Source organism: Glycine soja, chromosome 6, assembly GCF_004193775.1.
Source record: "Glycine soja cultivar W05 chromosome 6, ASM419377v2, whole genome shotgun sequence".
NCBI classification, from domain to species: Eukaryota; Viridiplantae; Streptophyta; class Magnoliopsida; order Fabales; family Fabaceae; genus Glycine; species Glycine soja.
Genome location: NC_041007.1, coordinates 14,103,405 through 14,123,885, shown reverse-complemented (window position 1 = coordinate 14,123,885; position 20,481 = coordinate 14,103,405). Strand labels below are relative to the sequence as shown.

At 31.0% G+C, this 20,481-nt stretch overlaps 1 protein-coding gene across 1 annotated transcript; it reads right to left on the bottom strand.

Annotated features, from left to right (window-relative positions):
- Positions 1 to 12,039: 12,039 nt before the first annotated feature.
- LOC114416123 (palmitoyl-acyl carrier protein thioesterase, chloroplastic-like) lies at positions 12,040 to 15,065 on the bottom strand. The gene is made up of 6 exons (XM_028380996.1): positions 14,574 to 15,065; positions 13,771 to 13,904; positions 13,539 to 13,652; positions 13,093 to 13,273; positions 12,843 to 12,911; positions 12,040 to 12,531 (listed from the first exon to the last, which is right to left on the bottom strand). The coding sequence occupies exons 1-6, from the start codon at positions 14,976 to 14,978 to the stop codon at positions 12,283 to 12,285; spliced, it is 1,152 nt and encodes a 383-aa protein (XP_028236797.1). The 5' UTR covers positions 14,979 to 15,065; the 3' UTR covers positions 12,040 to 12,282.
- Positions 15,066 to 20,481: the final 5,416 nt, after the last annotated feature.

Sequence of the window (20,481 nt, the reverse complement as noted above, 5' to 3'; positions counted from 1 at the left end):
GTTTTATGTTCTTGGATTTTTTTTGGCCTTTAATGCAAATCTTCATTAATTTTTAGATTTTCATGCATTTTTACTTTTCATCATTATTTAATTCATAAACTTGAACTCTGTTAAACTTTATTGAAGACACCTAAAGCCAAATTGGCCATTTGGAGGGATGAGTAATTCATATATAGAAGCAAACATACATATTTTTCCCTATAACTCAACTATTTTTTGTCGGATTTAAATTGTAATTGGACTATTTAGCATTCAATGGGCCTATAGTTTTGGTATAGGATTTGGTCAACATAATTAAACTTTATATAAAGATCTCTTTAGGACCATAGAGGAACCACTACTTATTTTTTATTAAGGCTCTTCCCTTGCTAGGGTTTTATTTCCCTTTCATCTCTCATGTTTTTCATTTTCTCTACTCTATGAGATTTTTGTGTGAAGCCTCTATTTAGATCAATTCACTGGTGTAAGAATGTTTACTATGATCTCAAGGTTTGATTTTAATTTCAATTATATTATCTTTCTTTGTTTTAATCTTTCTTAGTTCTTTCTACTTAAATCTTGACTGTGAGTTTTTTTGGGTTGGTATGTTATCATTAAAATTTGAATTTGAATTCTTGATGATATGTTGAATGCTTAATTTGGAATATTCTGATTAGGAATAGGATCTATAATGCTTAATTAAAAATTTGATTGAATGTCAAGAGGTCTATCTCAATTCATTGAGTAGTTTAGTATGCGTGTTACTTGAGTTCAATTCAAAAGAATCAAAATAAAAAGTCTTGATTAAATACGTGTTGTAAATTATTTTAGTGATGTGGATGATGCTTAATCTCTAACACAAATTAGTCATACTATTGATGCTAAATTCAATAGGATTATTTTTTTTTAAATTACTGGATGCTCAATTAGTTAATTTCAGGATTAAATAAATAATTGCTATAAATCTTTCGATACTAGTACTCGTGATAAACCTTAGAAGGGTACTATACAATGGATTGATCAATTTGTTTGATTGGATTTGTTTTCATTTATGATTTGCTTCTTGACTAGCCACATCAATTTGAAGGGGATGTTAATAAGAAAATAAGTCATTATACTATGAATCAATTCACTCATATCGTATAATTAGACGTTCTAATTTAGGTTGTACAGATGAGGAATTAGAATTATTGTCTCAAATGTCAATGGTTGTAAACACGTCGTCTATATTTATGGATGATAATAGAATTAAAGAAGGCAACAAGTCAAATTTTATTGTGAAGGATCACTCTTCGTTGGTAATTTAATGGTTTTCTTTTTTTTGGATGTGAGGAAAGAAAATAAAATAAAAACAAAGCATGACTGATTATGCATTTTGTTTTCTATTGAAAAGAGAGTAGAAAGAAGAGAAATAAAAGTTGACTTCTAAAAATAAGAAATGTGTATTGTTTTCATTTTGTATTTTCACATTATTTCTTATTTTAAAATTTATAAGTTTGTATAGAAAATAGTGAAAACAAAAATTCAAAATAGAAAATAAGAAAAATTTAATATATGTTTGATTTTTTTTAATATTTAAAAAGTAATACGTAAAGTGATTTCAATTATAATTAATTTTAAGTACGAAAATCCTTATATTACCAATGTATAAAATTACATATCATTACATTAGTCTTTTTTTAAAAAAAAACTAATCATTAATTCTTTTTTAATTTTCCATCACTTTAATTTTTGAAACATTTCATCACTACATTATTCTTTTTTAAAAATTGAATGTATCATGAAATTAATCCTTTCAATACCTACCATACAGAATTAACGTGACGGTGAGAAAGACTAATGTGATAACTTACGTACTTTTGAAAGATCAAATAATTGAGTGTTTGCTCAATACCTAAAATCTAAATTGGTGAAATAAATTTATCGACAGTATTTTCTCTCATTTCAGAATGGCTTTGTGTCCTGGCTGAGTCGCTGACAAGTCGCTCAATGTTGCCTATTATTTTCATATGTCATGGTCATCATCATTATTTGCTTTGCTTTTCCAGTGGACCTTCAACAAAAACTCGTATGATTCCAGCACGGGCGTGGGGTACCATAAAAGTGCCACATGATTGATGATTTATTTAGAATCTTTTGCATAATTCCACTATCACTATGTAATATGTATGGACGTGGAAAAAAAATAATGAGAAAAGAAATTAGAAAAATATTAAGGAAATAATATCAACATTTTTTTAATTATTTAAAATGAAAGTAAAGAAATAAGAAATTTCATTTCCTTTACTTATTTAATGCTATAAAAGAGTAAAAAGAAAAAAGTTAAACAAGTATTAAAAAAGATAAATATATTGAAAAAGGGTAAATAGTTATATAGAATTTTTTTTTTGTGAAGATTGTTTTTTTGACAAGACTTATATTTGTTTTCTTCCTTTTATTGATGTTTTTATTTTCACTTTATGTTATGTCAAAATAAAGATAATGAAATATTTAATTTTTCACTTTCATAATTCTTTTATCTAAAAATTTCAAAAATCAAACATGCAGTGTTAAACTGAACATGAACAGTGTGATTTTTTTCTCTGAACTCCTAAAATTTTTCAATTACTTCTCCTTCATTGTTTTATCTGTTGGTGTTGGTATTGCTTTATATATGAATCCCAAAACAGTCATATATATAGAATTGAAACACTTTACTTGGTATGTTTAATTTGGTTCGACTTTTAAGTTAAGTGTGACAAAATAGGTTAACGTACGTGCTTCAATATTAGTCTGTTATAAGTGGATTTGGGAAGATTAACCTGCTGTTCAAGAGATGTGGGTAAAAAAATATAGTTCATCTTATTTAAGGGTGGGTTAGTGGACTGATATACTTAAAAAATCCTGTAATATGATAGAAACAGTATGCAAAATATTAAAATAGAAAATAGTAAAAAAAATTAAATTATAACATGAGAAATAGTTAGAAGATTTCCTGATATAGTTAGTATATATCCATTCAAAATTTTATTTAATTCATATGTTTTTTACAGCTTTAGGACTCATAGGAGATATAATACTTTATTTAGATTTTTGATATTAAATACTTTAATTAAATTTAGGAGAACTACAAAATCCTACCACTCATCAGCATGAGCCAATGCCTTACATTAATTTACCTGATGGATTCACTCTAGTATGTAACACGATGAAATATATGGTTTACATTTATGAGCCAAAATTTGCTCAATCAAATCATTACTCTTTATTTTGCCACATCAACCATTTCTTATCTTATCATCATGAATTCACGATCCTTTGAAAAAATTATTCGATAGCCCCTGACTGTTTATGCCAACCAAAATAATAGAAATTCAATAGTCCTCCACACTTACACTTTGTAATATGGTTGGACATGGTCACTAACTCGCCAAAGTTAATAATCGTCACACGTCTCAAAATCAACCATCCTTACGTAAAAATACATGACGTACTCCACGCCTAATGCATGTACTGAGGTACGTAAGATCTTAGGTTCCATATATTCATATTATTATTACTTTGCTATAACTATCTCCTAACTTAGATGTTAAAGTCCTAACATGTGCCATTATTATTATCATCTTCGTTGTGTTTCACTCTGTCCTGCTACCTTGAAGCCAATAACCACCAAGAGTAACAAGGGGCCAACCCTAGGGCATTGTTCGGAGGGGCGATGGCCCAAGGCCTATGGTTACAAGGAACCCTAAAAATAAATTCTATATAATGATAAAATATTTTTTCTATATGTTGTTTTATATTATTTTCACAAATAAATGGCAATTGTAGTCTCGTTTCATTCTCTTTTTATCCAAATTAAAATAAGATAGATAATAAGAAAATATCTTTCTCTCTTAGTTATTAGTTACTTTTTTTATGTGCTACATTCATAAATTTATATTAAATAATTTTTCAACTAATTATGAGATATCAACAAGTAATGGGCATGATAATAGACTTAACGTGTTTGTTTTCTTTACATGATAAACCAAAATTCAAATTATAAAAAAATTGAAAGTTAGTATATTAGTAAAGAATAAAAATATATGTATGTTTTATTATGAAATGATTCTTTTTATCGAAGGATCATAAAAAAAAAATGGATCCAGACCTCTTGCGGGAATAATTTGGAATTCTTAAGTGTGTGTAATTTTTTTAGGAGATTGAATAATAGATGATAATATAGGAGCAATTTGAATGAGAAATGTGATACATCTTTTTAAAGTTTGTTAAAATTATATTATTCAATTACTGATAAAAAAAATTGGATTATTCAATTGAGGAATGTTTGGAATATATATAATTTCTCACACATTTCTTTAAACACATTATTTTTAATTGATTAAAATTTATAAAAAAATTACAAAATTAAAAAAAATAATTAAATATGACGTGAGACCCACAAAATTTTATTATTTTCAATAAATTTTAATCAATGACCATTACTGCATAAAAGAGCTTTAACATTAGTTTTGGAAGAGTTTCAACATTGGTTTTAGAACTGATGTTGAAACTACTTTGAAAGTAAGCATTTTCAACATTTATTTTAAAACTAATGTTAAAAGTCATTATCTACATCAGTTCTGGCTTAAACTGATGTAGAAATGTAGTCAAAATTATGTATTTTAAAGTACTTTTTACATTTATTTTAAAAAATGATGTTAAAAGTCGTATACAACATCGATTTTTGATAAAACTAATGTTATTTTTTGCAAAAATAATAATAATAATAAATTGTACAGTTTAATATAATGAATTATATATTGATTCTATTCCATTATTTTAAGCAGATAACTCTATCATAAACTTATAAGCTAAAAAAGTGTTTCTTAAATATATTAATGCACCCAAAAAAGAAACAACATTTTATTCTACTTAAAAACACATAATATTCTGAATTGATTAAACTAAGGCATTAAAAAAACTTATACAACTCAAGATCGTGAAAATACTGGTGTGATTAGATTGAGCTGCAAAATGGTGGGCTGAACTGCCACCCCCAACAACACAAAGTTCTGGTATGCCTAATGGTTCACATCTAACACAAAGTTTCAGTTTATAGAAACAAGGTCTAGATTACTGATTCTGAACTGCCACACTTTCATATATTGAATTATATATTGATTCTTACTTATTTTAACTGCTAAAATAGAGCAAGAGGCATTATCTATGACACTGTGTGCATCTTGGAAGCTTTTAAGTATAGAGCAAGAGGCATTATATATTGATTCTTACTTATTTTAACTGCTAAAATAGAGCAAGAGGCATTATCTATGACACTGTGTGCATGTTGGAAGCTGTTAAGTATAGTTGTCAGGCCTAAGTCACCAATCTTGACCCTTCCCTGATGACCATTGACAAAGATGTTATCACATTTAAGATCTCTATGTATCACAAGAGGATTATGATTGTGTAAATACTTTAAACCACTTAGAATTTAGCGAGCCCAATTCTTAACTGCTCTGATGTAAACTCTCTTGTATTTCTGCCTATACCTATAAACACAAATACATAGTAAGTTAACACAAATGTAATATAATTTATGAAATATAAATGGTTAATTTAAGCTACAAGGATTAGTAAACAAGGTTTAGGGACTGATTGATTACTCTCTAAGGGTGTCAGAGGTGAACAATTTAGTGACAAAGTTGAAGGTTCAGTTGTTGACATCGATATAAAAGATCATCATAGAGTAATGGTTGAGGTGCTTAAGTAGATGAACCTCTTAATAAAGGCGTTGGAGTTGCTCTGGTGAGTGAAAGACATCACCAAGCTTGACTTGGTTCCAAGCCACTTCAATCCCTAGTAACTCATCAAATGCCCTATACTCAGTCTTCATTGCTTCTTTCCCCATAACATCCCTGAACTACAAGCGCCAACAAATCACAATAGTACAAGTGAATTAGTCAGTTAGATTAATCAACATTTAACATATAACAAATTACATTAATACTTAAAACATAACTATGGATTGAGCACAAGCCATTCAGTTTACATCCTTATAGAGTCACTCTAGAATCAACTAGAGCCTAGAACCAACCACTTTTTAACATGTAAGGCAAGTCCTCTTATCGTCAAGCCTTTCAATCATCAATTTCATAAATGAAAGTGATAACTCTATGTATAGGTATATTTTGGGATTAAATCATATAAGAATTGTTAATTTCTCTCTCATATTTCTTCCTTTTTATGTGAATAATTGAAATTTTAACATCAATTAAGTTTTTGTACAAAAAGTGTTTAAGTTTGTGAATTTACAAGTGCTTGGTGAATAATTGTCGCAGAAAAACAAAGTAAAACCCGAGAAAACAAATTGAGTAATTGGCTCAGGCGCTCAGCGCAATGCAATCACTCAGCGCGCAGTGCACGCTTAACGCTAGAAAGTATGGAGAAGTCTAATACGTGAAGGCGCGCTTATCGCGAGTCACGCACTTAGCGCAAGTCACGCGCTGAGCACGAGATTACCACTATACTCGTTAAGTGCGGCAATCGCGCTTAGCGTGAAAGTTACATGAAATCCAAGCTGAACTACACCTATAAATAGAGGAAGATGAGAAGGAGAAAACACACAGCTACACACAGAATATTCAAGATAATACAATTCTTTATAGAAGGCAAAGATTGAAAGAAGAAGAATCAATCATTATGAGTCATTCCTTCCCTTCATTCCTTTTCTTATCTACTCTCTTCATTACCCATTACCCTATTGCAATTGTAAAGTCTCTTACGACAATGAGAGGCTAAAATCTCTTTTTGTTAAGAGCTTAGCAGTCAACTGCTCTTGATGTAATTACTCTTCTTATCTATTTAATATTGTTACTTTTTCATTATCCTTTTCTGTACTTAATTTCATTGTTTAGGGTTTGATCATCCATATGTATGATAAGTTTTAGGGGTGATATTGAGAAGTGTTATTTTCTAACAGAATTGGAAAATGGAATCTAAATAATTCATCTTTAAGAATAGAATGATTTAATTTAGTCTGTTATACATCTCTATTTTTAATGGAGTTTAACTGATTTACCTCTTAAAGAAATTTGGGAGAGAAAATAAATAAATTAAACTCTTTCACTTGAGAGATCATAGTTAGAGTATATGAGTAGATGCAGGTGATCATTGGAATAATTTTAAATAGAAAAAAAATCATTAACATTACATCAAGAGTAACTTTGGTAGGTTAAGTCCCCGATATTTCCATCTTCTTAATTAACCTTTGCTTCTACTATTGACTTCTCTCATCTTGTTTGTTTTAATTAATTAATTTAATTTCATGCTTGTTTTTCTCTCATATTTATTTTAACTTAATCTTATGTCAATTTTTTTTATTATTCTTTTCCCGACCTTTTAAACCAATATTGCTTGAGAATTTTATATTCATTTACCTAGGTACAAATAAAGTCCATGTGAATTCCACATCTAACTTTTGTTTTAACTTTATTACTTGTACACATTGGTACACTTGTTAATGTATTAACAAGTTTTTGACGTGTTGCCAAAGACTTTATTATTTGTACTTGGTAATTTGAATATTCCAATTTTAAAGCAATCAATTTTTATTAAAAAAATAAAGATCAATTTTTTAGCACTATATGTATATATAATTTCTTACCACAAAAGAAAATTATGTAAAATAGAATTATCATATAGGAGGTTTCATTTACATAGGACGAAAACACAACTAAGCAAGTAGGATACAGAGCTTTATCTTTTCAATAATATCTAATACAAAGAAAGAGTAAAATGTTAGTGAGCATAAGAGAAAACTAATAGAAACAAAGTAAAATGTTACATAAAAACCATCCCTGGGCTTTCTTTCACCTGCCAGCTTAAGCACTTAGGATCAAAGGTCCTTTGTATTAAAGCCTCTTTACAACCCCTATTTATCTTCATTAAATTGATTTGGGCAATGACCTTTTACCCTGGCAAATATTTTATACCAAATTCTATTGTAAAATAAAAAGTATGGAATGTTTTCTGAATATATTTTTAAATAGATAAAAGGTTTAAGGTTTGTGGTATTATTTGGAGGGAAATATTCATGTGCCACTAACTAAATCCATCATGGAAAGTCTTAACACTTATTAGAGTCTTCTAAACCTCGAAGTAAACACAAAAGATGAATGATTAACAATCCATAATTCCAGATAACTTTGTCTTCATTGTTGATAATCACAATTTCACAATCTACAACGAATCAATGCATAGTTGCAGTTAGTCAAAATAGGCTAATAAGTAAACCAGCAAATGAAGCCAAATACAAAAATATTCCCAGAACACTTCTGCATTCATTCTTAAAATCCACAATTCAACGACCATTCACATTCATAAAATAGATGAATTTGACAAACATGATTCAGAACAAGTGCATTATGAACTCACATATCTCCTCCACTTTTATCTCCGCACTTTGGATGATTATTTTCGAAGCTAATTAGATTCGTATCCAACACTCCAACTGACCTAAGCCTTCTTCTAGAATCCCTCATTATAGTTGACTATATAAACTCGCAGAAAACAAAAATTCAAAGGCAAATCAAAATTAAATAAAATAATAATAAAGACAAGAAAAGTGAACTTGTAAATGGTAATGTTGCCAACGCGATCCGACGCAGCGACCTCGACGACAGAGACCAAATCTGCAACTCTATTGAAGTAAACCCCTTCACAGATCTTTTGCGAATTCTTGAACACATGCTCCAAAACCCCATAGCGGAAGCGACGAAGGATGCCATGCCGACATTGGCACCGATGTCGACAAAAAAAACTCATCCTTAACCTCACTCCTGGCCTTCTCTAGAACCTCCTGAACCGTAACGGAGATGTCGGGTTTCCGAAAGGGTTTCCCCTTGATAGAGCATTTTAAAGGCATTCATTTGTGACCAATGGTGGAATCAATTGACATATATTTGGGCCTGAATGGGCTTAGTTATTAATTTTAGTTTATTTTTGGATTTTTTTCTCATTAATATATTGGTATCTTATGCATCGAATATCTTGAGCTGTAGAATTCGGATTTGGATGATCTATGGCTTCTCGAAAGATAAGACAGAGATCTACAAGTTTGCCTCCTATAAGTTTAGGCCGATTCGCACGTTTTGAGGATCAATTTTACGCGTCAAGTTACTACCTCTCCACCTCATTAGATTTAGGCTATCTTCCTCATTTTAGGCCCAAATTGGACATATGATATTTCCTTGGAAAGCTATTCAGAGACCTTCCTATTGGACCATAATAGCCCACAAATTTTATAGTTTAAATTTGTATAAACAACAGAAAACAGAACTGGTGACAGAACTTGGAATTCATTTTTTTCATCTTGGCACCAAATTAGAATTTTCTCTCTTCTCTCTCACGAGTTTATGCTCTCTGGTCTCTGATCTTCAATGGACTTCGCCATGGATGGCTGGATCCGCAATCAATTCAAGGTTCCGACGTTACGGTTAGAATTTGAGTTTCGTCTTTAATTGCGGATTCATACATTTCTTCCTCTCTCTTTCCAATTTCAATTGTGTTCATGATTACAATGCATTTGAGAATTGGCATAGATTAGATCAGATCCATTGATTAATTGATCCGATATATTTTGTTTTGAGGTTAGGAGATCAATTGATTTCCTAAGTCAACTATTAACGGCGCTTGAATTCACAGAAATTAGGAAGTGTGATTGTCATTTCAATTTTCGTGAATGCATGTTAGACGATTGTCTAGATGAATGTGAGTTGGTACGAATGTCTATGAATTTGAAATCCAATTGACAATGATAATTTTGCCGCGTCAATCGAAATCTCAGATCGATAATTTTGCATAATTGAATTATTGTTGCATTGCATTGTTTTCTCTGTATTCTCAAATTTCTATTAAGTCTGTTGCTTATCCTCCTCCCTTCTCTAAGATTAAATTCGAATTGTTTGTGTCCTTTGAGATTCGACCTAGGTTACTCCCTATATTGCAAAATTCAGGGATAAACTAGTGCTTTTGACAGTGATTTGGCACCACTGTCACCCCTTGAGCATCCTCAGGATGTTCTTGTGGGGCTTGTTAGGTAAGGTTCCGAAATTCGAGAGCAAGAAGAGGAAGGGGTAGCGGACGCCCTCAACGGTGTTGGCATCGATGGGGTGGGCCTGAGGGGAGGCGGCGCAGTCGAAGGGGGAGATTGCATTGAAGGAGAGGCGGGTGTTGAGGGTGGTGGCCAGGTTTGAAGGGTTTGAGGGGCATAAGGTGAGGAATGCAGAGAAGAAGAATAAGATGGTGAGAGTGGAGGAGAAGAACAAGAACAATAGCATTGGAGAGAGGAGTCTCGTGGGCCCATCTCTTTTCCAAGCATTTGCCATGGAAAGGAATTGTGTTCATTATCGAAGCTAAAGCTGAAGGTGTGAGAGATGGAAAGGGAATTAGGACTTTTAATTTCGGAAATAATACAAAATTAATTTTTATAAAAATTAATGTTAACAATTGATTCAACAACATGGATTTTAAAAAAAATATTTAAAAATTAATGTTAACAAATTTAACTTATTTATAATTATGCTATTTTTAACATCGATTTTTATAAGACGAATGTTGAAATGATATTAAAAATTTATTTTCTACTAGTGGAAAAAAATGTTAAAAAAATATCTAAGGAAATGTATTCCTAACATCTTTATTCAATTAATGTAATAAAATATATATTATTTTTAATGAAATCTAGAAGAGGGTCCTTATTAATTATTTCGTCCTAAACCCATAAAAAAATCAAAACCGACTCTAATAACACCTGTCTGGCACGCTTTCCTCATTAGCACCTTGGATCAGATACATTGCAAATATATAGAATATTTATAAAGTATTGAATTGCCGATATTCTTTTATTTGATCTATTTTTAAATCTTCTCAAATGAGTTTAAAGTAATTAAGAAAATAAAAGAAATGCAAAACACCACCTTAATTAAATTGTGACTTATGTATTTATCCTTTATCCTCCGCGGCTTCGTCCTCCCCATCAGAAGAGAAAAAGAAAAAGAAACTTGTTTACGATGGTCATTCAAGAAAATCCACCAGAAAGTGGGTGTATGTGCACTAGTTGGAAGCTTTTCAGCATTTTTCTCCTCTCTGTATATAAAGATGATTGGATTCTAATCAGCTTTCTTGGTAATCTCTTTTACTGACCTGGAACAGAGAGAACAAGCCACAGGCGTGTATATTGCTGGTTTTTTATTTGTTTCGTATCTTTCGATAGATCTTGTCAGCAAGAGAGTACATGTTTTGTTCTTCTATTTCTGTTGGACATTGCATGCTATTGCTGGGTCTCATTCTAAATCGGTTTTACTGTTATTTCCTTGAGTTATTATTGCCCCCCACTCCTTTGTTATGGGTCCCAATCACCGTTAAAAAAATTTAAATTCTCTTCTCCGATATGCATAATTAAATTACGAACTTGTTGTATTATAGGAAACAAAAAATATTACATATGGAATCACAATTTCTTTTTGTTACAACTTTATCCCTTATATAACACATCGAAATCACTATTCAGTTATATAATAAGTTTTGTATAATTTTATTATATGACAAAAATTGTATGACAATATAATCTTGATTTTGTTGTATTAACAAAAAAAATGAAATCAAGATTTCGTTATATTCACAAACATGAAAAAAAAAAAAAACCCTTCTACAACCTGAGTGTAGAAAGATGGGAAGAGGAAATGAAAGAATGAAGAAAGAGTGATGAGATGGAGATGAGTGAGGTTAAAATCCTCTAAGGATATTTTGATCTTTGCACTTGACTATAGAGACCAAGAGCAATTATGTGGGACCAATAATAATTTCCTTTCCTTAAACTAAAAAAACTCCATATTCGACTTAAAAAAGAAAGCAAAAGGGAGGCTGCTATTCCCACTCAAATTGTCAGCTATTTTCACCCCCAAGATTTGTTTGTTATTTTTTTCTCCAAAAATACCCTTGATGGAAACGTATTTTCAAGAATTGTTTTTGAGTCTGTAGATTAGGCAATTCAATCTCTGAATACTAAAACAATATTCAAACTATGCGATATATGTTGATATATTTTAATCAGTTATTATCAAATGCTTTTATTTATAACAAATTTCTCAATAACTAGCAATCTACAATTCTCCTCACAGAAAGAATTCACAAAGAGGATAAATTGACAAATGTGTTGTAATGAATGTAGAACTTAAAGGATCCTAGAAAGCAAAACCATAAGAGCAAAAAGCAAACAGGAACATCGAAGAAGAAGGGTACAGGGTCCACAGATACTGTGGTTTTTGTCAATGTTGTGTATCACTGATGCTTTTGCTTAAAATTCCATTCAGTTCTGGCTCGGACAACATCTGCTTTATCTTGTTGCAGACGAAGCAAGTGTGTGTATTGCATGTCGGGTTTTCTATTCTTGGAATTATTATTGGATTCCATAACTCTTGCTGTTGGACATGTCATGGATTCCAACAAATTTGATTGTGTACATTCACGCCGAAACTCCAAAGTCATGCTTGTCATGTTATAATGTTCTAGCACTTCAATTGGCACACTCTGCAACCAAATTAATAGGCCAAATCAACATTTTGGTACTACATTTTACAGTACTACATTTTATCATATCTAACGTTAAAAGGTTTTAAAAAGGTTGGCGACTGTAATTTGCATTGCAACATCAAGAGTTTTTAACTTTCAGTGATCTCAATTGGGATCGTATTTGTATTCGATGTGCCGTGATATCAGCAAACGCAACAAAATCCTAACACAACCGCGACCGATATTTAAAACCTTGTAACGTCTATAAGAAATAGAGTATTGCAATCTTTGCCACATAGGTAATTTGTTTTGCCATTTCTAATTCGTACCTCTAAAATCCATCCAATGTATTTCACATTGTTGACATGCTGGTTAGCATCCATGTCATTCCACCTTGGCTGTATTACATGCACAAACAAAGGGTTAATGCAATGATTTCAATGACAACCTAAGTGTGACACACTGACACTAGACATTATTATAGTTTTTGAGAAAGCAAGGTTGGACTAAAGTGAAATGGTAATTGATGATAAAGAGAAGGGGGTGCAAAATTAAAAAGAAATCAGATATCAAACTTACAGCCAGTCCAGATAGGATTCTGATCTGAGCAGTCTCATCAGTGAGTTTGTCTATCTTTTCACAATCTGTTTCTTCGGTAGGAACGGCAAGCCTGTTAAGATAAAAAGGAAGCAGCTCTTGCTTAACCTCTTCAGGGATCTTGGATAGTCTTCTTGTTTGTCTATTCATGATTACCCATGTGCTGCACGAGGCAAATTATTTTTAGCATATATATTGAGGAAACCTCAATGTGTAAGAGTCCATAAATGTAGGTTCAGTCAGTAAGAATTAAATTCATATCTCAAACGTGAGTTTGAATTTGTGAGAACTTTGTTGATGAATAATTTATAAAGCATCTGTGTAAGGATTTTTTGAACCTTGAGGCCTTTCTTGATGAATATTGAGACTCAAACTCATCTCAATTTTTTGTAAAAAAAAATGCATGCAAATGATGAAATATTTTGCACCTTGTTGCTCTTGTTATGATCTCTTTGCTGTAATGATCCCTGATTATCCAATCTCTTCGCATTCCATTCTTTCCTGCTGCATCGACCCAAGTATCAACTTCAATTTCGTCTCCCCTGTCACATATATGTTCTTGTTTTTAATTCTTGGAACCAAACAATCAAACATAAGTGGTCACAAGTATTTTTTGTATTGATATGCAAGGCAAATGTTTAAGGCGTTGTATGTATTTACCATTTGTTATATCTTTGCACTTGAACTTGAATACGAGTAACCACCCAAATGAGTTTTCTAAGGCTCATCTCGCGGGTTGCTCCAAATCCTTCTCCACCAATCCCAGAGCTGGTGACATGATTTAAAGCAGTTTCCTGAAAAATGATTTAATAATAAATTGCTTTGGTTCATTCATACACTCTATTCATCAAGCATTAAAAAATATTACTCATCTATGTTGAACTAGGTACAATAAATTAATAATGAGATCTATATATCAGAATTCATCGGTATCATAAAGTCTAAATATATTGTTACACAAATAAATAGCAAAAGGTATTAATGGGAAAGATCACAGCATATTTCTTGTTCAATTTTATGGTGTAATCATTGGCCATCAGATTAGAACAATCATTAAGCCACGATTTTGAATCTGGCTAAGAAACCATGACACATTTTATGTTAACGAACAAAAGGAATGCAATGACATTCGGATACTGCCTCTTTCATAAGTTAAAATTTATTGATAATCACCAATTTTGATAGGTTTTGTTTCTCTATTAATATTTCTCTCTCTTGATTTATATTAAATAAGAAATAAAATCTTCCAAAATTAATAATTTTCAATAAATTATAATCATAGAGAAAATATCCGAAAGAAAATGCCAGAGGAAATGTCAGCTAGCATTCAACAATATGGCAGAAATAAAGTAGAATGCAATTGGGTGTGTGTGGCTTAAAACTTGTAAATTGTTAATTGTGAATATGATAATGATATGATATAGTATTCAGTTATTCGTTGATGCTTGAATTGTGAAGCTAACCTGAAGAAAATTCATGAGTGTCTCCATTGTGGCAGTTTTATCTGGTCCAATTTCATAAGACCTGATAACAAAAATTTGCCTAAATACAAACTTACCCTCCACAAACCTTCCACGCAAGCTGGTAACAATAGCTTCATCTGCTGCACTTGGATCATTTGCCAATTTCCCTGCTTGTAGAGGAGCCTCTGCCACATGTATTCCATTCACATTCACTCTATTTGCCGTGTCTATTTTTCGAGGACTATCACTGTAACTTGCACTTACCGATAAAAATCTTCGTTTTTCACTAGACATGTTGGTAGTGTTGCGTGGAGAACAAAAGCTAAGCCTCAAAACATTATTATCCTTCTTTGCATCGGTTAAATTCCCTGGAAATTGCAAACTGATGTTGCTGATTGCCGCCATTGACCGATGCAATTGCTAGTTAATTAAGAACTCAAATCACTGATAAGTAATAAGCCTAGTGGAATTCAACAAGTGGGACTAATGAAAAAGTAATGTTAAATATAAATCTAGGTCAAGTTTCTTGTTGAAGGGTAAATGGTTTCATTTCAAAAACAGTATATAATTTGTAGGTGCAACTAATGGTGAATTATTGGAAAGACATAAAATCGCAGCCCAACCACTTCATTCGAGTGGGAGAAAATAAGGAAATTCATCGTTAACTTGCACGCAAAAATAGAAGATACGAGAGGTGTTGTTGCATACGTGCCACTCTAGCCATAAAAAATGGTGCGTACCACTAATGTTCATGTCCTTTAGAATAGGGCACCTCTAATTTATCTCTAAACAATAAAAAAAAAAAGGTAGTTTGTGTAGTTAAGCGGTTTCGACTCTTTCTTCCACATCAAGCTATTTCCATGGTGAGAATAATAAAATGTTAGTTATTCAATGGCCAAGTAGAGAGTGCAACATTACTACAAGTAAAAGATATTTGAAGGGGGAAAGAACTTGAATAGGAAAGCAGAACTAGTTGACATGTGAGATACTAGTTGATTGCAAAACATTAATTGAAAGGAAAAAAGAAAAGTTCGAAATATCGATGGATACATTTTTAGTTGTATTTAATCAATTATTATCAGTAAATAATTTTAGAAAATTGTTAAATAGTATAAATTTTTTTTAACGGAAATTGTATATTAACACCTAAGGTGATTCCCGTCACGTCATTACTTTTGTTCTATTCTTTAAGTTATTATTTAGTCAATCACGTTTATTTTACTCAATAAGTAGCAGTCCAAAACGACATCTATTGACAGCTATACTTCTTGAAAATAAAAATTAGGTTTAATTACATCTTTTAGTTCTAAAGTTTTATAATATTGCAGATTTTGTTTCTAAACTTTTTTTTCACGAATTTTATCTCTCAAATTTATAAAATGTTGTGAAATTTGCTCTCATGTAGAAAAATCACCACCATTAAAGAAAAAATTGTCACAAAATTGTCTTAATTGTCACGGTTTAAAGGAAAAACCACTAAAAGAAATAACTTAATCGTGATAACTTAATCGTGATGATTTTTCTATATAGGAGCAAGATTCACGATTTTTGAAAATTGGGGAACAAAAATTGCAAAAATTAAAAATAAAAATTAGGGGACAAAATTCATGACATAATGAAACTTTGGAAAAAAAAATACAAACCTTAAAATTATATTGATAGTTGCAAAGCCATTAAAAAATAAGTTGTATTGTTTTAAATTGATTGAAAGCAACCAACAAGTTGTTGTTCCAGTGGTCTTGGATTCAACAAGTCATTGTCCCTTGTTGGTTTGCATCAGATAAAATAATAGTAAATACGGTGTGTGTAAATGAGTGTTGATAAAAATGATTTTAATTAAAATTAATTTTAAGATGTGTTAATTTATGTTTTAATATTTTTATTATAAAATTAAGTTAGAAATAAAATTTAATATAAACTTTGTTGTTCAATACAAAAGTTACTTAAATTTGGTTCAACAATCAATTTTGAACTCATAGTTGATTATGAACTCTTCAACCATCATCAATATAACACCAAACATGTGATAATTTATCTTAAATCAATTTTATGTCTCCAATACTGTCATTTAGAATCAAATAGTGAAAAATATTACACCCATTAGGGTTAGCCTAACTGTAGCTAGGAGATAGGATAAATATATGAAGACTTAGTTAGGCTTAATCATTATATTGTCATTATAAAAAAAATTAAAAATATTACAATTTCGAGTCTAATACAAATGAAAACTAAAAAAGAAAAACCATCGAAACAAATTTCACTATCAAGCATATCTAAACTCTTCGCAAAGTCCCATATATGTAACTTTGATGTGGTTTCTCCCAAAAAAAGTAAATATTAATTACTTTCACATTTTTAAGACCCTTAAATTTTGGCTCATCTTTTTCTTCTTCTCATGAATAAGTAAGCTATGCAATACATGGGAATCTCCAGCTTGAGCATTAATCCATCAATTATTATCCTTTATTTTATTTTATTTCGTTTAGAAAATTTCTATTACTATTTCTAATAAGATTGAATCAAAACAATTCTTCAAATTGAATGAATTAATACAACTTTTGCCATCAAAGTCAAATTGTACAAATAAGTAATTGGCAAATTTTTAACCTTGAGATATTCGTAAAAAGAAAGGGAAAAAAAACTTGAGATAAAGGATCCAGAAAAGCAAGATCATCAGAAGAGTAAACAAAAGTAGCTAAAACTTTAGTAGTATGGTATTGGGTCCACACGTGCCTCCATGGTATCATTGGTATATATATCTGTCATGACTTTTAACTGTGGCATGTGTAGCAGCTGAATTTTCTCGCAATTATTAGTCACTTTTGTATAATCACAATGCAATAGCAATGAGAATCACGCACAATTTAAAACCATCATATATAACCTTGTATCACTTGTGGTTTTTGCTTAAGAAGCCATTCTGTTCTGGCTCGGACCAACTCAGCTTTATTGTCTTGTAGACGAAGCAGATGTATATATTGCAGGTTGGGTTTTGTATTAACAGAGTTATTATTAGAGGCACCAACCACGTTGGAGGATGATGAACTACTCATTGATTCCAACAAATCTGATTGAGTACATTCACGCCGAAACTCTAAAGTCATGCTTGTCAGTTTATAATCTTCTAATACTTCTCTTGGCACACTCTGCACCAACCAAGTCAACATACCAATGCTAATCGTTAGTTCTTCTTAGTTCTTACCAAGCTTGTTAATCATCACCTCTTATAAATTCTATAACATTGCACAACTATTATTGAGTGTCTTTATTAGGAGATCAAACATAGCCAATTTGCTAACAATGTTACTAGTAAAAAAAATAGTCTAGTTATGACTGCCACGTTTCTGATATACCTTATTTTGACATAGCTTGAAACTTTTTTTGTCTATATGTTATGTTCCTCTGAGATCCATCTGATGTATTTTACATTGTTAACATCCATGTCGTTCCACCCTGGCTGGTTTGCATGCAGATAAAAAAGCAGTCAATAAAATGATATAACAATCTTCAAACTTGAGGAAGATGGGAATCGAGTGAAGTGTTAATTAAGGGAAATGGGATTATTGCTGAACTTAAAAAATTGTCATCAAACTTATAGTCACTCCAAATCGAAAACTTTCAGCAGTGGCGTCAGTGAACTTGTGTATCTTCTGATGATCTATTTCTTCCTTAGTTATAGTATTAATGGTAGCAATCATTACTATATAGTAATAAGAATGACAGTGGCACTGTGGCAGAACAGAAACAAATGTGGTATTGGTGGTGCAGTGGTGGTGGAACAAAGAAATTATATAATGTGAAGTGGGGCTAAAAAGAAATTTTATTATATGATCTTCAAGTATTAAGCTAACCTGGAGAAAATTCATGAGTGTCTCCATGGTGATAGTTTTATCTGGGCCGATTTCATAAGACCTGACAAAGAAAATTTGCCTATATACAAACCTTCCACGCAACAAGGTATGTTCTGTGTTTTCATTTGCCAATTTACCTGCTGTAGGATGAATCAATGGAACATGTTTTATTTCATTGATTGTGTCCATTATTCTCCTAGGACTACAATGAGAATTTGCAGCCACCAAGAACGAAAATCTTCGTTTATTGTTCAATGAAATATTAATGTTGCATGAGGAATTAAAGCTCGGCTTCAAAAAATTCTTTCCCTTGTTGGCATTGCACCAATTTCCTCGAAATTGTAGCCCCATGTTGATGGGTGCCACCATTTATGTCATAGCTTAATTGAACGAGAAATTAATTTCATGATGGCACAGCTGAACACAATATGGAAATTAAGTATAAATTGATGTTTCTTCTAGCCGTCCCTCTAATTTATGCATTCCGTCTCCGGACCAGGCCGTGTCTGGTGATGATGATGTGTGTGCAACTAATTAATTAACTAAGGTGATTCAAAAGATGAAAAATAAATTAATTAATAACGTACATGAAAGCATTTTGGTTCTGACGTCGTTTGTCACGTTTGATTTTGTTTTATCTTTAAATAAATATGCATGTATCAGTTCGGAGAAACAACAATGTCGTGTGCCACATGTTTTGGTTGCTTTTTCTCTCAACTTAAAACAAAAGCAAGCGCGATCCAACACAACTACGTCTACATGAACCCAAATGGGAAATATTCTTGGACACCTTGTAGGTATATACACCTGCAGAGAGATAAGAAGAAATTGAGGACGAAAATATATGTGATTAACAATAATTAAGAAGAAATTGAGAACGAAAATATAAGTGATTAACAATAGTAACAACTGACATTTGTCAAAAAAACAAAAAAAGAAATTGAGATATAAGTGATTAATAAAAATCATGATATGATATAACATGAAAAGAGAGTTAAAGACAGAAATGAGGAGTGTTCATAAAGTTTATAAATTTTGAGTGTTCAAATACTACCATGTTGCCCAAAATTAAGAATGATGCACTCAAATTGTTCTGACTTTTTTCATTTCACTTCTTTACTTCATCTTCTTTCTTTAATTTTAAGTCTTTAAACTAATGCATTTATTTTATTAGTAACTTTTATAACCCTTTTGAATTTAAGTTTCTTACCCATTTGCATTTCACATCTTTCAAGTGTACATCCTTTATCTTTCCAAATATTCTTTTACTTTCGAAGTTATGTATAATTCTTTTGCAAAATTCACAGCATTTTCGTTTAAATTGCTTTCAGTTTAGCGGCTCTATTTTAGATGTCTGCACTTAATTTTGATTTAAATTCTTTTATATTTCTGAAATTTACATACCTTTTTTATATTTTTGGCTATTTAGGCAAGATATTTTAACTAGATTTTAATTTTTTTACTAACTAAAAAATGTGTTTAATTGTTTGATAAATAAATTTTTTTTAGTGACTTTTAATATTTTTTTAAACACTAATTCAAATAGAATTTTCTTAAAAGCATTAGCTTGTAACTTCAAGATGTATATATTTTATTTCCACTACTGGAAAAAAAATAGTGAGAAGATTTGTAACAGAATATAATCCCTTGCACTAACAACCTTTTTGAGGAATTTATGAAATTTGTTATTTAAGTCAATTTATGACGGATACTTCCATATTTACATATAGCATCACTGAACGCATCCGTCACATGTGTATATATATATATATATATATATATATATACATTAACCTATATAAAGAGAGATTTCAATCACCACTCTCACATTTATGTTTCATTCTCAGCCCCACCAATCAAATTTTTACACATCATTCAAAATGACACTTGTATTTTCCTTTTCAAATGAAATAAAGTTTTGTCCGTATGAACGTCCGGGCTCATACTCCTATTTAAATATTAGCAACATGTGTTCATTCTAGGATTTGAGATTTCTTAATTGTTAAATATTAATAATCTTTTTAAAAATGTACAAAAAATTAATTTAAATATTCAAA

Coding starts and splice junctions, on each gene's coding strand:
- LOC114416123 (XM_028380996.1), bottom strand. CDS start 14,978: ATGGCGGCAATCAGCAACATCAGTTTGCAATTTCCAGGGAATTTAACC. Junction 13,653..13,770: donor GTGCAAAGATATAACAAATG/GTAAATACATAC, acceptor TATATGTGACAG/GGGAGACGAAATTGAAGTTG. Junction 12,912..13,092: donor GAATCCTATCTGGACTGGCT/GTAAGTTTGATA, acceptor CATGTAATACAG/CCAAGGTGGAATGACATGGA.